This window comes from Nicotiana attenuata, unplaced genomic scaffold (assembly GCF_001879085.1).
Source record: "Nicotiana attenuata strain UT unplaced genomic scaffold, NIATTr2, whole genome shotgun sequence".
NCBI classification, from domain to species: domain Eukaryota; kingdom Viridiplantae; phylum Streptophyta; class Magnoliopsida; order Solanales; family Solanaceae; genus Nicotiana; species Nicotiana attenuata.
In genome coordinates this window covers 209,944-228,097 of record NW_017671947.1, presented here as the reverse complement: position 1 = coordinate 228,097, position 18,154 = coordinate 209,944, and the positions used below count along the sequence as shown (strand labels likewise).

The 18,154-nt window shown below is 38.0% G+C and overlaps 1 protein-coding gene across 1 annotated transcript in view; it reads left to right on the top strand.

Annotated features, from left to right (window-relative positions):
- The first annotated feature begins 1,356 nt into the window (after positions 1-1,356).
- LOC109210991 (histone acetyltransferase GCN5) overlaps positions 1,357-18,154 on the top strand; it is a 42,287-nt gene continuing 25,489 nt past the window's right edge. Inside the window, exons 1-5 of the mRNA XM_019374478.1 lie at positions 1,357-1,941; positions 3,361-3,425; positions 3,513-3,593; positions 5,166-5,237; positions 13,573-13,741. Of these exons, the coding sequence (XP_019230023.1) occupies positions 1,387-1,941; positions 3,361-3,425; positions 3,513-3,593; positions 5,166-5,237; positions 13,573-13,741 (942 nt within the window). The 5' untranslated portion in view covers positions 1,357-1,386. The remainder of the gene's footprint in view (positions 1,942-3,360; positions 3,426-3,512; positions 3,594-5,165; positions 5,238-13,572; positions 13,742-18,154) is intronic.

The following is an 18,154-nucleotide window of genomic DNA, read 5'->3' as shown; positions in this document are numbered from 1 at the left end:
GCTCTTCTAGCATCAGCATGGATTGACCAGAGACGAGTAAGATAGGCTAGGTGCTTTTACTCAACTCGTGAAGGTTCATTTCTAGTTAGCAAGGATAAGGAAGACCAAAATGTTTAATGTTTTAATTTATATTATTTGACAAATCATGAAGAATCGTGATGAAAGTATTTTTGTGTTACTTATTGTTTTCCGTATAATGTCCCAGAGATAACAACAATTTCATAAGATATTCATGTAGAAGTCCTCAAAAGTTCCCATAAGCATACGAAAATTTCTATGGGACATGATGTCTTCCTTTAGTAAGATATATAAATAGATTTAGTTTTTAGAAACTTACGCTTTTTAATTTTTTATTTAAATATATTAAATTCATATAGGGTACAAGTAACAATAATTTTAACTACAGTAAAGTAAAGTAAGACTAGTAAAGTAAAAGGGTTCTTAATGGAGGTCTGAATCTTAATAATTCATATCTTAGACATTAAGTGCGTTTGTTTTTAAAGTCTGGATCTTAATTATTTAGGTCTTAATCATTAAGTGTGTTTATTTTTTTTTACTTCACAACCACTTAATGGGTCTGAATAGGTCTGTATGATTAAGACCTATAATAGAGACTTAATTTCATTAAGATGCTATCATATATTCATTATTAACTGCCGTCACCGCCTACCATTATCAACTACCACCATGCCGCCACCACCACCATACTCAACCACCACCACCACCGCCACCACCACCTCCGCCACCACCTCCGCCACCATCATCCTTAATCATAGCCTCCATTATCGACCATCACCACCTACTATCCCCGCCACTCCGACCACCATCATTCTCACCCACAACTGACCACCCCATCACCATCAACAACCACAGCCGGCACAACCCATCAATATAACCCACCACCACCTTCCTCAATCACAACTACTACTAGCACCCGACATTATTAACTATCACCACCCACCACCACCATCCTCAGTCATAATCGCCACCACTACCAATCACTACTAGCATGAACCACCATCATCAACCAAAACTATCACCAACCACCGCCTCTAGTCGGCATTCACCCGTTTGCCATCACCACCAACAACTATCATATTTGTAAAAACTATATATTTTATTGATAGAATATTAGATTAGTTAGTATTTCATCAGAATTTTATGTTTATTAATTTTCAAATAAAGATAAATTTTATACATTCAGATGTTAAAAATCAAACAATCTTAATTATTTCTATTCTGATCTTAATATATTCAAATGTTAATATACATCTTGATATTGAGATATGTATTCACGTTCAGACGTATTAATGTTAAAAAAAACAAAGGAGGTTAGTGGCTTTTTCTTTTCAATAAAATCCCTGATTTTCAAAATTTTTGGAACCAATGGACGCTCACTCATCCCACCTGACGGCGCCGGGCCGGTCGCGGAGTTCACAATCTCCATCGCCCTCGCATTCGGCGTCCGCCTCAGCAACCTCGTCGATCCACAAACGCAAGATGGCATCTGACGACCACGCGCCGCCTTTCCCGTCCTCCTTCTCCGACACGCGCGACGGTGCTCTCACCTCCAACGATGACCTAGAGAGTATCAGCGCCCGCGGAGGTGGTGCTGATTCCGACTCCGAAGACGACTCCGAAGAGGTGGGTGATGATGACGAGGAAGATTACGATGGCTCTTCCATGCGCAATTTCACAGCGTCGCGGTTGGAGAATAGTGCACCCTCAGGGTCAGGGAGGAATACTAAGCTAAAGAATGATAATTCGGTGAAAATTGAGTCGTCGGAGGTAGTGAAAGAGGGTAGTGTAACGCCACCTACAGCTGCTGCTGGTTCTGTTTCAGGGGCGGTGGTTAAGGATGAGAGTATGAAGAACATTTTCACTGACAATTTACAGACCAGTGGTGCCTACACTGCAAGGGAAGAGAGCTTAAAGAGAGAGGTAACTATTTTTCAGTTATGAGGGAAAATATATCCAGAACAGTGTGTTTATTTTGATGAAAATATATCCTGAAAATATTATTACAACAACTACGCCAACAAGTTGGGGGTCGGCTATATGAATCCTTCCTGACCTCATTGCTTCATTTAAACGTGTTACTTAAGTACAATATTTTCTAGAAAATAATCTTCCACGGGAAATTTTCCGTGGAAAATTGAAGTGTGGAAAATTGAAGTATACGAGTATGTTTCCTGCTCCTATATCCTGTTTTTTGATTGTGAAGTGATGCCTGCCTTTTTCTGTAGGACACATTGAGCAGATGGTATACAATTGATGCATTTAGTTTGAGATAATGCGAATGGTTGAAGGCGGTTTGTAATGAATAACAAATAAAAAAATTTCAACTTGGGCATTGAACTTTTTGAAAGTGATTTGCGTGCATTTCCCTTTATTGTTCTTTGAGTTCAGTGGAGAGGGGTAGGTTAAGTAACATACTGCAATCGGTCATGAATTTTTGTTCCTCTCTCGCTCTAACTTTATGTTAAGGTGGCTACTACTGCCAGTGGTTGTTTCTAAAATTGTGCACTTGTACTTTTGGTCAACTTTACTATTTGCTATCTTATGATTTCTGAATTTTTCGTTCCATTACATGTATCTCTTCCTTCTTGGCTATGTGGTCCTGCTAGGAAATTTACGTTGCAAGTCGAGATAGATACTAGCTCTTCTTAAATTTTCTGGTTGGACTACCTTAAGATATGGAAGTATCTAGTATTCTTGGCTTGTTATAGAACTGGAGAAAATTGTTGAGGCGGAAAAAAGAAAAGAAATAGAAACTGGAAATTGATGGAAGAAGGAAAAAAGAATAATTTTCGCACAAGGTAATGTACATAAGTGAATTCAAACACTCTTTTAGTAACGAGAAAACAAAAGATCAAGTGAGTTATACCAAACTGGACAATGCAATATGTCCAATTCCTGAGACAAGAAAAACTGAATAAAATAAGATAGGTAATTAGTCATTACAAACTACAGGAGGTGATATTTGACTATCAGGGAGAGAGTGATGTTGAGAAAGAGAGGTGATTAAAAAGACATGTTAATTTCTAGCATGGAATAAAGTGACTAGACCTCTCACTAAAGCAAATTGTGCTATTCTGGTGGTAATAGTTGGACTGGGAGAGATATTCTTACTCTGTTGTCTTTTCTTTTAGGAACTTCATGTTGTTTGAGGTTATTAGGATTGAGGTTCCAAATCTTTGCAACTGAATATCTGAGTCCTATTATATAAAAGGGTGTTATGGATGTAGTTTTGGCTTCTACAACTTTTAATTTTGGGTGTGGGTTCTCAGCAAATTCTCAGCTTTATTTGTAGACTTTTTTCCTTTTATTTAATATCGACGTAAACTTTAAAATTTGCAGGAGGAGTCTGGAAGACTCAAGTTTGCATGTGTTTCAAACGATGGTATTGATGAGCACATGATTTGGTATTAATATTTATCTTATGCTGTTAGATATAATCTTATGCAGACGAAATATCTAGGCTACCAATAATTGCTAAATGTTCTTTCCAGGTTAATAGGATTGAAGAATATATTTGCAAGGCAACTCCCAAACATGCCTAAGGAATATATTGTTCGTCTTGTAATGGACAGGTGCGAATTTTGAAATCTTCTTTTAGTATTTAGATTTTTGATTTTTCTTGACGTGGCTAAGATTGTTTTATATACAAAGATTTATGTGAATACTCATTGTAAATTTTCTTTTCATCATAATGAATTTATTTATATCTGCCTACTGCTATTGTTGGGTGGGTGGGTGGGGGGTTGGAGAGAGCGGGAGGAGTGAGGGAGTTAAAGGAAAGGGGAAAAAAAAGAGGGAGGAGTTGAAGAGAGAGTTAGAGATGTAAGCAATAGCTCCAAAGGCTAGTTGAAGAAAAATTGATGGCATTGTTGTTAGAGGGGACTCAAATACTAAATTCTTTTAGGTAGCTGTAGTGAAAAAGAGCAAGAGCTTCATAGAGTGTATGGAAGTGAATCTGGCGGTTCCTTAAGGTCGAGGAGGAGGTAAAAGGAGCGGTTGGTATTTACGACCATTTGTATAATGAGGAGGTGAGTTGGAGACCTGAGCTATGAGAGGTAGTGTTCAGTCAAAGAGGAGAAGAAAGGGGGAGTGGTTGATTCGGGCTATTAGGGAAGAGGAGGTGTGGGATGTAGTAGAGAGTTGGACAAAGAGGGAGTGGTTCACGTTCTTCATAGTTCCAAGTTGAAAGTGTATAAGTTAGTTATAATTCACTTTTTTTTTGCTGTAGTTATATAGTTCACTTTTATTTTGAAAAAGAAAAGTTTCTTGCCAGTTGCAACAATATATTAAGTGAGAATTTATTATGTGACAAAGTATTTCAGTATTAGTTAAGTTTCTATAGAGAAGATTAGCCATTCTGCAATGGCGATAATTTAATATCCGATTTTGCTACCATCTATAACCTTTAACATGTAGTTATGAATAAGTTCAAATTAGATTGTACTGGCCGCCCACCTAAACTCTAGGAGATATCATGCTTCCACTTTTACTGTTTGAGAAGTAATCCAACAATGGTTTGATGCACTATTCATGGTTTTTGATATTATTTACCTTTTTTAAAACAATCACATTGGGGTAGAGTTTGGAACCTATTTGCTATTAAATGGGTAGTGCTAGATACTGGGCAATGATCTTTTTTTAATTTAAAGTTGGCCAATTGGAAGGAAGAGGAGGGGATTTGGAGTCTATCCTTTGACAATTATATGAACAATGTGGAGAGAAAGGAATTAGGGAGTTTCGACAAATAAGCTTCTCAAATTAAGAATTCAAGGATTCTGCCAGAATTGGGAGTAAGTTAAGTATATGGAGAACTTTTCTATTCATATCAGAGTGGTACTTTTTTCCCTTCCTTTTCTTTTTCTAAAATTTTAGAGTACCAATGGGATCCTGGTCAGTGTAGATGATTGATGCTCTTTGTAGAGATTAATATTTTTATATAGGCTCTGTTCTGTTTGTATACCATTTCTACAACGGGGTCATGACCTTCATTCATAAGGTTTTTGATTTATCACAAAAAGAAAAAAGAAAAGAAAAAGAAAATGCTCATGATGACCTTATATAGCTTTTCTTGGTACCTAATAACTTGTGAGTTTGAAGTGTTTGAAAAGTACTTTTAGTCTCTTTTTCATTTCTACTTGTTGCAGGAGCCATAAGTCTGTAATGGTCATCAGACGTAATCTAGTGGTTGGTGGTATAACATATCGTCCATATGCCAGGTAATTGTCTTGTTCTTTTTATTATTCTACTCGTAGAGCAAGAGGTTGGAGTCATTGTGTTATTCTATGTCAAATAGATTTTGCTTTTGCAGAGTCTAATAATAGTTTTCCACTCAACAACGTAAAGTGAATAGTAATTAAATCCTGAACTTCTTTTCATTCGAGCATCTTGATTATCATACACAAGTTTCCATCTGGCTGATTTCCAAACTTTATTTATTTGAGCAGTTGTTTGGTCCAAACCAGTTCATGAGTTGCCGCATTTCTGCTTCTATACTAGACCAAGCAACAATAGCAGTTTCTTACTTTTCCAAGATACAAAGTTACCTCCAAGGAGGGTGAAATGTCCAAAAGTAGACTGTCTATCATAAGGTGATCCTATCCAATATGCATTTGTGTATCCAACAATCTACTCAGGACCTTGATCCTCGAATCCTTTTCTTAGAGCTCATTATATCTATCGAAGAATAGGAAACAACAACATCCAATCTACTGTCCGTCAGAAGGTGATCCTGCCCAATTTGCATTTATATATCCAACAATCTGCTCATGGCCTTGATCCTAAAATCCTTTTCATGGAGCTGAATTTATTTATCAAAGAATATGGACAACAACATCCAAATGACTGCCATAAGGTGAGTCCATAAACTAACTTACAACACTCGCCGAAAGGTAGTGTTAGCCTTAGATCAAGGTACTGTGAGTGTCTCGCCCCAACCTCGGGGAGCGCGAGCGGCGCTTAACCGAGTGAACCCGGTCGAGCAAGCCTATTAGACACTTTCTACCTAACTCACTTGTGATCAAGAGGAGGCGTGTTTTCATTAATTAAACAATAGGAAGATCATGTAAACATTACTAAGTCATTTCATTAGTTACGTCATTGTTAAGTTTCATAATACGCACATTCTTATGATTGAGTCGAACAAGAGTCTAAAACACAACATAAACCGTTGACCTTTCCAACACCCATATACAACCTGCATAGTGTCTACGAAGCCTCTAAATAGATACAAAAGAGTACTACAAAAGTGTCCGCAACAAGGCCCCGGCTATACCTCAAGTACAATACATAAGGGACAAAAGATGCATAACCCCGAAATGAAATGGGGCTCACCAAGACTGCTGGGAGGAGGATGTACTGCTAACGCTGATCAATACTGCCTGCTATGGAACCACCTGCATCCATTTAAGACGCAGCGCCCCCGGCAAAAGGGACGCTAGTACCGTTGAATAGTACTAGTATGTATAACTAAACACCATCTCATTAGAATGAACAATAATACAAGAAGGAAATAATCATAAATTCAATAAAACCCTTAAACAACACCATAACATCAAATTAAGAGTCACATGAGTTCCTAGTAAATTTCCATAGTTTAGGTTGGGACATCTTTCATACTGATACACCATCATCCACAAAACCACCACATTCTTACACGGAGTCCGATCACGACCCGATCGGCTATGTCGTCTCATTTGAGACATCAACCATAATCACAATTTCATTCTCAAATTCTAGTTTCAATTTTTCAGCACAATTACCACCATGTGTGCGGCATGGTGTCCGATCACGGCTTGATCGGCTAGGCCGTCTCGCCCGAGACATAACCATTTTCTATCAATCATCTCATTTCATACTTCTTTCAAGTCTTTCAGTTCATCGGCACTAGTGGCCACAATTGTTATATCATACTTGGCACTTGGCCGCATTTCATAATTCAAGTTCCTTTCCACATTCCACATTATTATCACATCAATAGCAACAAGGCCTTTCATCCAAGACTTTGAATACACATGTGGGCAATTTAGAATCTAAGGCACATTGAGGCTTTTCACACAATTTTGCATAACAATCTTTATTCGAATTTGACCTGATGTTTAGGCATTTGTAGCACATTTTCCATATTTTTAACACATCATCAAATGATAAGATAACATGATGAAAGCATGGGAACACATATTGCACATATAATCTTTCAACGCTAACACATTCGGAAGAGCAATTTCTATAACGATCAATTTGGGACTTACACCGATTGCATGAACACCAAGGGGGGTCAATTCTAAGAAGAGGGGGGTTAGCCATACATACCTCAAATGAGCTTCCTTAAACTCTACAATATTCCGGAACTCTTAGCAACTTCAATCTATTTTAGCAATATCACAAATTGAACCAAAATTTAGGAAAACGATCATAGTTCTAGCTCACTTGAGCATTTTATCAACACTAAATGTGAATTAAGATTTCAAGACCCTTTTGTGAAAGATTCCATCATCCCACAACCCATCTTTTACCGTTTTTAGCTCACAATCTTCGTACACTCTTTTACCACACATGCATGCAAAATAAACAACCCTCATACCCATGAACCTTCTTGCTAATTACCCACTTCTAGTTGATTTTCGAAATTAAGGGCTAGGGTATAGATTCTTACCTTTAGGATGAAGACCTAGGGTGCTTTCCTTGATAATCTTCCAAGTTTTTAGCAAGAGCTGAAGAGTAATTTGATGAAGATCACTTTCTCACTCTAGGGCTCTTTCTCTCACCCTAAAGTATCAGAAATATGCTCAAAATGAACTGTGGCATATGATTTAACGACATAAGATCGGGTTTAAAAATTAGAAAATAGGAGCCCCCGCATATTGCTTCTGCGGTCCGCAAAATGGGCCGCATAATGGCCCTCAAGGACTGGAATTTTCTGCTTCGGTATGCGACCAGTATGCGGTCCGCAGACCTATTCTGCGGTCGCATAATGCGCTGCAGAACATCCCTCCGGGAATTTCTATGTGGGGATTTGCGATGGGTTATGTGGTCCGCAAAACGATTATGCGACCGCATAATGGACCGCATATATGGTCCAAAAATTAGCTCAGATCTCTGCTTCACTTCCCAGCAGATTTGCGGTCTCAGTTCTGCGGTCGCAGAATTGGCCGCACAAAATGCCCTGAACTTCTGAAAATTTTCTTCAGCTCACCAACGCACTGCGCATCCCAAAAAGTACGTACCGTGGTACAATCTTTAACACATAAGCCTAACTCGGCACCACGAAATTTCGAGTTTTAGGTAAAATTTCACGGGGTCTTACAGTGAAATAATTGAAATTACCAACTAACTGCTTATACTTTCCAAGATCGTTAAAGGGCTTCTCCTAACCTGGCAATAACTTAGTCGGATCCACCGGAGTATGTTCATGCCTCTTCAAGAATGTCTATACCGTACTTACGTATGAGATGACAGTTCTGAACACCTTTTTATTTATTTAATTATGTTTTCAACACGCTTCTTCGCATACAGCTTAATTTTTTTTCATGGGCCAACGACGTAAAAACTCTTTGATAATAGGGTAGCAGTGAGGCTCGTATTGAAGACCTATGCCTGCTCGAACTTAAGACCTATGCTGCTCTGATACCATGATAAGTTATGGACCTTGGACCATTTCTCACCCCTTGAGCTAACTTTTGAGGTTGGGTTAGTCCTAAGGTCCGTTTCTTGACATGGTATCACAGCAAGGCCTATCTCACTTCTTGGTTTACTCAATGTTAGGTCCTTATGTTATATAATACACTTTTCAAATGTTCAGTCCTAAACGCGTGGGAGAGGGATGGTGGTGGTGATAATGTTAGAATAGTCCCACATGGTTGTAGATGGGGTAATTGGTTTCCTTATATGGTGTTGGGCAAATCTTCTCATGAGCTAGCTGTTGAGGATGAGATAGGCCCAAGGTCTATTTCTTGATAGATCTTTCCTATATTGCAATCTTGTATAAGAACTGAGCATTAAGAATGGTTGCTGAACTATTAAGTGATTGAGACAAGGGATTAGTGAATGTGAGATTAAAAGGATAACCAGGAAAGTAAAGAACTAATTCTAATGTTAATAGGATAATTTGGCCTATTCTAATTGCCATGGTTTGTGAACCATTGGCTAATGTGGCAGTAGGAAGAGATTGAGAATTGGATATAGAAAAGAAAAGAGATTTGTTACCAGTAATATGATCTGAGGCTCCTGAGTCAATGACCCAAGGTCTAGGATTAGAAGAATGAGAAATGTTAGCAACAGGATTGCCAGTTTGAACATCAATTATGATTAGTGAATATGCTTGTTTACTCGCCTTTTTGTGTGTAAGAAACTCCTTATAACCTAACAAGGAAATTATCTAACATCTTGCATCACCGAATCCATTTCTAAAATATATTATTGATGTCCGAAAACTTGCTGGAACTTAAAATTTGAAACTTGAATGTGGTGAACCACAAACTTTAGATAAACCCTAGAGTGAAAGAGAAAGACAAATTTGTCCGGAGAAAAGATAGATATGCCAATAAAGAAATTATTACTCACAAAAAGTACCTCTGGTGATCGGGCACAGTAGAAAAGGTGATGGGTTGCCTCAGAATGGCTATGTGACCCCATAATGTAGAAATTGGCAGAAAGGATGTCGGAAAAGAGAGATACTATGTTTGCTCGGATACTTCGGAAATGCCACCATATGTGTGTCGGATCCTCGAGAAGTTATTATATTTGGAGGAACTGACATGGGTGCAACAATATTTTTTTTTGGAGAATTTAGACAACATAAGAGAGGGCCAGAAAAATAGATTGAACTGGCCGAACCGTAGATTAGTGCCTTGGATATAGTAGAAAACTGATTAGTAGACTTGAAATGAGTAGGAAGTTCCAGCAGAAGAAAGGATCTTGTCGGAAAGTTCCGAGGAGACATTTCACAGGCCGGCATGTGGATAGGTCTCGCCGAAAAAGTCAGATAATATCCCTACACGTCTCAGCTCGGATGAGGTTGTTGCTTTCTTTCTAGGTTCTTCTTGTCGGCGGATTTCGAGTATGTTAGTGGTGTTGGTTTATGTGCGACACCTTCGAAATATAGAGCAGCCTTCGATAGTCGTCGTGGCGATGGCTTCTCTTTTTCCAGAGGTCACCGGTAAATGTGCAGTGACTGAATCTCTTCTTAGTTCTTCCTACTAAATGTACAATGACTGATGTCTTGAAAGTCAAAATTGCTCTAAAAATTATAATATGGAAGAAGGAAATGAAGAATGTATTTCATAATCATTATCCCAAGCTATTGGATGTTTAAATATCAAATACATTTGTTCTAATGTAGGAAAGAACTAGATAATTTCAAATAAACAATATCTTCATAGTTGATTCTAACTAATATACATAATATTCTCAATCATAAGTACTTTGTATACGTCTGATCACTACTTTTTCCTTTGATATGTAAGGACTTAGCAATACTTACTAGACAGTTGCATAAAGTTGGTTTATGTCCATTATATCTAATTATTTGATTCAATGCTTCATATGAATTTTTAATTAGTTAATCGCCCAACCGTTACATCTTAATCCTTGTGTACCAGTATGTTATCTTAATTTGATTGGGCATGGGAGTTGAGGGTGGAGTTGAACAAGATAACACAGTCTAAAATTCTAAATTTAAAGGTGAAATTTGATAAGCTTAAAGCATTATAGCAATAGAAATGTGTTCCATATTACTACTTAAATAGTTTAATATTCAAAAGAAGAAAATATTCAAAGGAAAAGGGATCCCATTAAAAGAAATTGGTTAAACAAAAGTGAGTAAATTATTTTGGACGAAGGTGACAAGTAGATTTTAATTACACAATATGCTGGGTGATTTGGAGCACTACAGGAGCCGTCATGATTTTGGGTATTGTAGGCGTATAAAGGTTGAGAAGGCTGTGGGGGCTATGTGCAATATGAGCTGGGGAAGAGCGACCGAGCCAGATGAGATCCTAGTGAAGTTTTGGAAGAGCGTGGACATGGCAGGTTTGAAGTGGTTAACTGAGTTGTTTAATGTCATTTTTAGGACTTCGAATATGCCCGAAGGATAGAGGTGGCCGTCCATCTTGTAAGGGGATTAGTTGAGCACTATAGGAGGAGGAAGAGGGACTTGCATATGGTGTTCATTGACCTAGAAAATGCATACGACAAAGTCCCTAGGGAGGTCCTATGGAGATGTTTGGAGGCTAGAGGTGTACCTGCTGCATACACTAGGGCGATTAAAAATATGTATGATGGGGTTGCACCAGCTCTTAGCCCGTTTTTATTTGCCTTGACGTTGGATGAATTGACGCGTCACATTCAAGGGGAGGTGCCGTGGTGCGTGTTATTTGCAGATGACATAATGCTGATTGATGAGACAAAAAACGGAGTTAATGCTAGGCTGGAGGTTCGGAGACAAACGTTAGAGACTAAAAGTTTTAGGTTGAGCAGGACTAAAACAGAATACTTACAGTGCAAGTTCAGTGACGTAACCCATGAGGCGGATGTGGAAGTGAGACTTGATATACAAGTCATCCCCAAGAGAGGATATTTCAAGTATATTGGGTCTATAATCCAAGGTACTGGGGAGATTAATGATGATCAGATGATGCGATACATCTTATTGGAGCCCGATGGATGAAATAGAGGCTCGCATCTGGTGTCTTGTGCAATAAGAATGTTCCCCTAGACTTAAAGGTAAGTTCCACAAAGTGGTGATTTTAGGTTGAGCAGGACTAAAACAGAATACTTACAGTGCAAGTTCAGTGACGTAACCCATGAGGCGGGATGTGGAAGTGAGACTTGATACTCAAGTCATCCCCAAGAGAGGATATTTCAAGTATATTGGGTCTATTATCCAAGGTACTGGGGAGATTAATGATGATCAGATGATGCCATACATCTTACTGGAGCCCGGTGGATGAAATAGAGGCTCGCATCTGGTGTCTTGTGCAATAAGAATGTTCCCCCTAGACTTAAAGGTAAGTTCCACAGAGTGATGGTTAGACTGACTATGTTGTATGCGACAAAGTATTGGCCAGTCAAGAACTCTCATGTCCAAAAGATGAAAGCAGCGGAAATGAGGATGCTGAGATAGATGTGTCGGCATACTAGGAAAGATAAGATCAGGAATGAAGATATTAAGGATAAGGTGGTAGTGGCCTCCGTGGTGGATAAAATGCAGGAAGCAAGGCTGAGATGGTTCGAACACGTGAAGAGGAGATGCACGGATGCCCTAGTGAGGTGGTGTGAGAGGTTGACCATGATGGGTCTAAGAAAAGGTAGAGGTAGGCCAAAGAAGTATTGGGAGAGTTGATTAGGTAGGATGTGGCTTATCTTCAGCTTACCGAGGATATGACCCTTGAAAGGAGAATGCGGAGGTCGATAAATTAGGGCCCATTTGGACATAAATATTTTATCCTTTTTTCCATTTTTTTTCAAAACAATGTTTGGTTATGAAAATGTTACAATTTTTCAAATCAAACTTGGGGATGGATTTTCAAATTTGAAAAAGTCCTTTCAACAAGTTTTACATTGAAAATCTGTAACTTGGGAACTTTTAGATTTTAAAAATTTACCCCAATTTTTTGGTATTTACTGAGTAAGCCCATCTGACTACTAGAATTAAATACCTAGCTACCATCAAAACCCACTTCCCCTTGTTATTGCCTGCAATTGAGAGAAACTATAACTAAGTTAAAACGGTAAGAAGATCAAGGTAATGAGAAGAAGAAACCTTCGACGACCAAATTCCACATTGTGAGTATCAAGTTTTCTTCATCTTCAGAAAAATCAGTTTCGTCGACTTTCACTATCTTTTCTACAAAAAAACGAGTGCAGTTAAGCATTAAGCGGGTTTAATTTTTGGTTCAGGTACGATAGTCAAGTTGGGGTGATTTTGATAGTTTTTACAAATCTTGGGATATAAATCATGTTTCATGGTGTTGGGAAAAAATATATCCAAATACACATCAAAAGTTATAACTAAACACAATGTCATCTTCAAATCAAACTAGTGTGATATTCCAAATTCCAAAAAAAATAAACTTGAAATTTATGTCAAAACGCCTACTTAGAGTAGAAGGTTAGTTTGTAGTCGAGCGTATTTCCTTTCCTTATCAGTAGCACTAGTTTTATACTCGAATTTCCTTATTCTTAGATTTCTATTACTACCTGATGTTACTTCTGCTTTGGTTTTCTTATTATCTTGCTGTTGTGACCGCTTCTTTTTCCATGTGTTCTTTGCTACCGTATTTCTTTTTAAACTGCCGTGATTTTGCTTTCCTTGAGTCGAGGGTCTATCGAAAAAAATCCTATCTTCTTCTCAAGGTAGGAGTAAGGTCTGCGTATACACTACCCTCCCCAGACCCCATTTGTGGGATTACACTGTGTATGTTGTTGGTTTTTTTTTAATATGTTGATTTACTCCTTTTCCGAGAAAAAGAAGTGGAGGAAGTGTGTAATATGTTCAATTGTCATATCTTGTTTATCTATAAATTGTTGACGCAATTCTTTTCATTGATGTTGTAGCCAGAAGTTTGGGGAGATAGCTTTTTGTGCAATTACAGCAGATGAACAAGTTAAGGGTTATGGCACCAGACTGATGAATCACTTAAAGCAACATGCTCGGGATGTGGATGGGCTGACTCATTTTCTAACATATGCAGACAACAATGCCGTTGGTTACTTTGTCAAACAGGTGCTAGATTGGCTCTTATTTTTAGGTGGTATTATTATCTCTTATTTTTCGGTGGTATTATTATTTGCAACAGACTTGACCAGTCAATTCAGCAAATTCATGTTTAAATGAATGTACTCTGCTTATGGGTCTTATAAATATTCGGGAGCCTGTTAAAAATAGTACTCCCTCCGTTCCAATTTATGTGAACCTGTTTGACTGGGCACGAAGTTTAAGAAAAAATGAAGACTTTTGGAATTTATGATCCTAAACAAGTCAAAAAGGGGCCCAGAGTATTTGTGTGGTTATAAAAGCTTCTCAGTAAGGGTAGAATTGTAAGTTTAAGCTAAATTGTTTCCAAATTTAGAAAGGGTTCATTCTTTTTGGAACGGACCAAAAAGGAAATAGGTTCACATAAACTGGAACGGAGGGAGTAGTATTTGTTGATTGACTTCATTATTACGAATGATTTGATTCTGATTGAAATGTGGTTTTATTCTGATTGATTGTAATTGATTTTCCTTCCTAAAATAGTCATAGGACTTGGTGTATAAATACCTTTGCTTAGGGATGTAATAAATACACAAAAATACAAGAAGCCTTTTCTTCTTCTAAAAAATCTACATGGTATTAGAGCCATTGCTGCCTTTTTGAGGCGAGTTATCTCCCTCGCAGCACTAGGGTTCTGTTTTTATCAAATAGGTCGAGTTTTCTCTCTCTTGGCGGCTGTCCTCAACACAAACCTCTTCTGGTTCCGTCGAGACAGATTTGGTTTCCGGCGAGGCAGATTATTTTTGAGCAATTTTCTTCATATTTCCTTCTGGTTGGGCAGAAAATACGGAGACATTCAAGGAGACGGTTTCTTGAGAAATCTTGTCTTCGGATGAAATTCAGCTTCTTCGTCGCCTCCTAACCAAACTTGACTCTGCTAATGTTGCCACATCCAATTATGTGCAATCAGGTACTGCCTTTTCTACTCACCTTAATTCTTGGATTGTTGATTCCCGTGCAAATAGACACATGACATACTCTTCTAAAGGCATTCAAAACTATTCTCCGTCTCTCAAATGAGATAATGTTAAATTAACCAATGGTTCTTTAACACTTATCTCTGGAACAGGTTCTGTCATTTGTACTCCTAATATTAAAGTATCATCCGTGCGCCATGTCCCTGATTTCCTTGTCGATCTTTTATCTGTTAGTGCCTTCACTAAAGCTCTAAACTGTAAAATCGAGTTCTTTCCCATTATATTTTTCAGGATCTTCAAACAGGGGAAATGATTGGTAGTGGTAGATTGCATGATGACTTGTATATATTAGATGGAATTCAAAACTCGTCAAGCCTTTTTTGGGGAAAGTAAGGATGTCAACCAAGAAATAATACAACATCATAGACAGTTAGGACACCCATCATTCTTTGTTTTGAAGAGGTTATATCCCGATTTGTTTTCAAGGACTCAATTTGAATCTTTGTTATGTGATGCGTGTGAATATGCCAAGCATACTAAAAACTCTTATCTTGTGATAATAAAAACACAACTCCATTTATGACTATTCATTCTGATGTATGGGGTCCTACACAAACTGTTTCTTTGTGTGGTAGTCGATGGTTTATTACTTTCATTGATTGCTGCACTAAGATGACTTGGGTATATTTGTTAAAAGCCAAAAGTGAAGTTTTCTCTTGTTTTCAGTCATTTCATAAAATGATTTGTACTCAATTTGATGCCATAACAAAAATCTTGAGAACTGACAATTGCCGCGAATACATAGATAAAAGATTTGATGTTTATTTGGAGTCCAATGGGATAGTCTATCAGGCTAGTTGTCCTTACACTAGTGCACACAAAATGGGGTCGCTGAAAGAAAAAATAGGCATTTGTTAGAAGTAGCACGATCTCTTATGTTCACCATGCATCTACCAAAACCTTATTGGGGGATGCTATTCTGGTGACTGCCTATCTTATCAACAGAATGCCACTTAAAACCCTCAATTTTCATAGTCCTTTGGAAGCTTTAAAGGGTAGGAATGAATATACTGTTCCTCCAAAGGTTTTTAGCTGTATTTGCTTTGTCCACACTAGAAATTGTGGAAAACTTGATCCTAGAGCTATAAAGTATGTTTTCATTAGCTATTCTCCGGCACAAAAAGGTTACAAATGATATTATCCTCCCTCTAGGAGATCTTTTGTTAGCATAAATGTTACTTTTCGAGAATCTTTTCCCTATTTCTGTATTACCTCATCACCTCTTCAGGGGAAAGCAGTAAGGAGGAAGAGGTGACTATACCTAGTTCCATTACCGGACCTCTTGATGACATTGTCACAGGTGAAAGCGAAATTGGAGAAAGAATTCAGGGGGAGGTGGTTCTACCTAGTTCCATTACGGGACCTCTTGATGACATTGTCACCGGGGAAAGCGAAATTGGAGAAAGAATTCGGGGGAGACTATTGGGCATTTGGATAGGCCCGATTTGAAAACTTACTCAAAGAAAAAAATAGCAGAAGAAGCATGCAAATCAAAAAAAAAAAATAGCAGAAGAAGCCATCATGCAATCTACCGAAGCTGAACCTTCTTCTACTGGTGAGTTATACATTTCCTAATGAGTTAGATGAACCTATTACTCATAGAAAAGGAGTCAGATCCTGCACCACCGAATACCCTTTATCTAATTTTGTCTCCTATAATTCTCTGCTTCCCTCCTATAGAGCGTTTGCCTTATCTATTTCTTTTGTGTCTATTCCCCACAATTGGAGGGAAGCTTTTGTAGATCCTAAATGGAAGCAAGCTATGATTGAAGAAATGAAGGCCTTGTCAAAAAATGAGACTTGGGAATAGGGGTGGGCGTTCGGTACGATATTTAATAACTACAGTTTGATACTTCGGTATTCGGTATATCAATTATGCTACCAAATACCGTACCAAAGTAGTTCGGTATGGTTCGGTATTTTCATATTTGGTTCGGTATGGTTTCAACAGAGGCGTATCTAGTATTTTAAGAAGATGGGTGCACCATTATGATAATAAAAAGGGCATGGGGAATTAGGGATTTATTTATTTATTGGCAAAATACATAAGTTACCGCCTGAACTATGGACCAAATCCCTGTTACACACTTTCTGACCACGAAAATCATATTACACACTCAACCTTTCGAGAGTGTATCAAAGACACACCACTTTTTTCTTGACCATTTGTGAAAACATGTGTGATGTCACGCACCAATAGAATCGTGACACATGTCATTATTATTTTTCATTAAAAAAAACAAAATACTTAAAATTATAACCCTTCCCTCTTCCATCTCTTTTTGTCCTCCTTCGCATCCCCATTGCCGCCGACTATACTAGAACTACCACCTTCCGATTTCAAACCAAAAATTAGGAGTCTGAATAGATTTAGTCCCAAGTTTTCTACTTTAAATTCAGATCTAACACAAAAAAGCAAGACCTAAAGCTCCAGACCAGAAAAGATTTTATGGCTGACCGAGTCGCAGACATCTTCTCCGACCAGCAAACCACCCAATTAATATTTTTCTTGACAATAGTCACCGATGTTGACCATTTTTTGGGTCCGGTGATAGAGGGTGGATTTAGGTATAACTATTTGGCTGCAAAATGAAAATCCATGACTAAAAACACCAAAACTACCATCTAAAAACTAACACTTTAAATGGTGGTTTTGCCATGGATGAAGCTAAAACCTAAAAATATTATACGGATGAAGAGAATTAGGAAGAAGCAGCTGATTAAATATTGTGGGTAAAAGAAGAAGATGAAGAATCATAAGTTGGAAACTGTTTGATAAAGCAAGAAAGCCATGGAAACAAAGGCGAAAGCTATGCACGGTACAGAAGATGGACTTAGTAGGATACTATGTCCCTTCGCCGGCAACAAGGTACAAAAGATGATTTAAAAAAAAGGAGAAAATGAAAAGGCTATGCACGTGGGCTCCAAAAAGGCTTTAGAAACAAACTTTTTTAATTATTTACTTGCCTGTTCTCAGTGTAAAACACGCGTGTACCACGTGGCTAAGCAGGTGTGTACTAGACACACTCTGAAAAGATTGGGTGTGTAAAACAATTTTAGTAGTCATAAAGTGTGTAACAGGGATTTGACCCATAGTTTAGGGGGTAACTTATGTGTTTTGCCTTTATTTATTAGTTATAAAAAAAATTAATTTAAAAGAACTATACGGGGATTGAACATAAAAAAGAATTAATTAAAAAGAACTATATGGGAATCGAACACTTGACTTGAGGGACAAAAGGGGCACTTAATCACCAATGCACCATAGCAGTCACTTAAGCATGGGTGGCCACAAATATATTTAAGTACATAATCTGAAAAATTAGTACTGTTTATACATAGTTAGAGAGGGGAGCATGGGTGCATGTACCCCACCACCCTCCACATAAATACGCCCCCCTGGGTT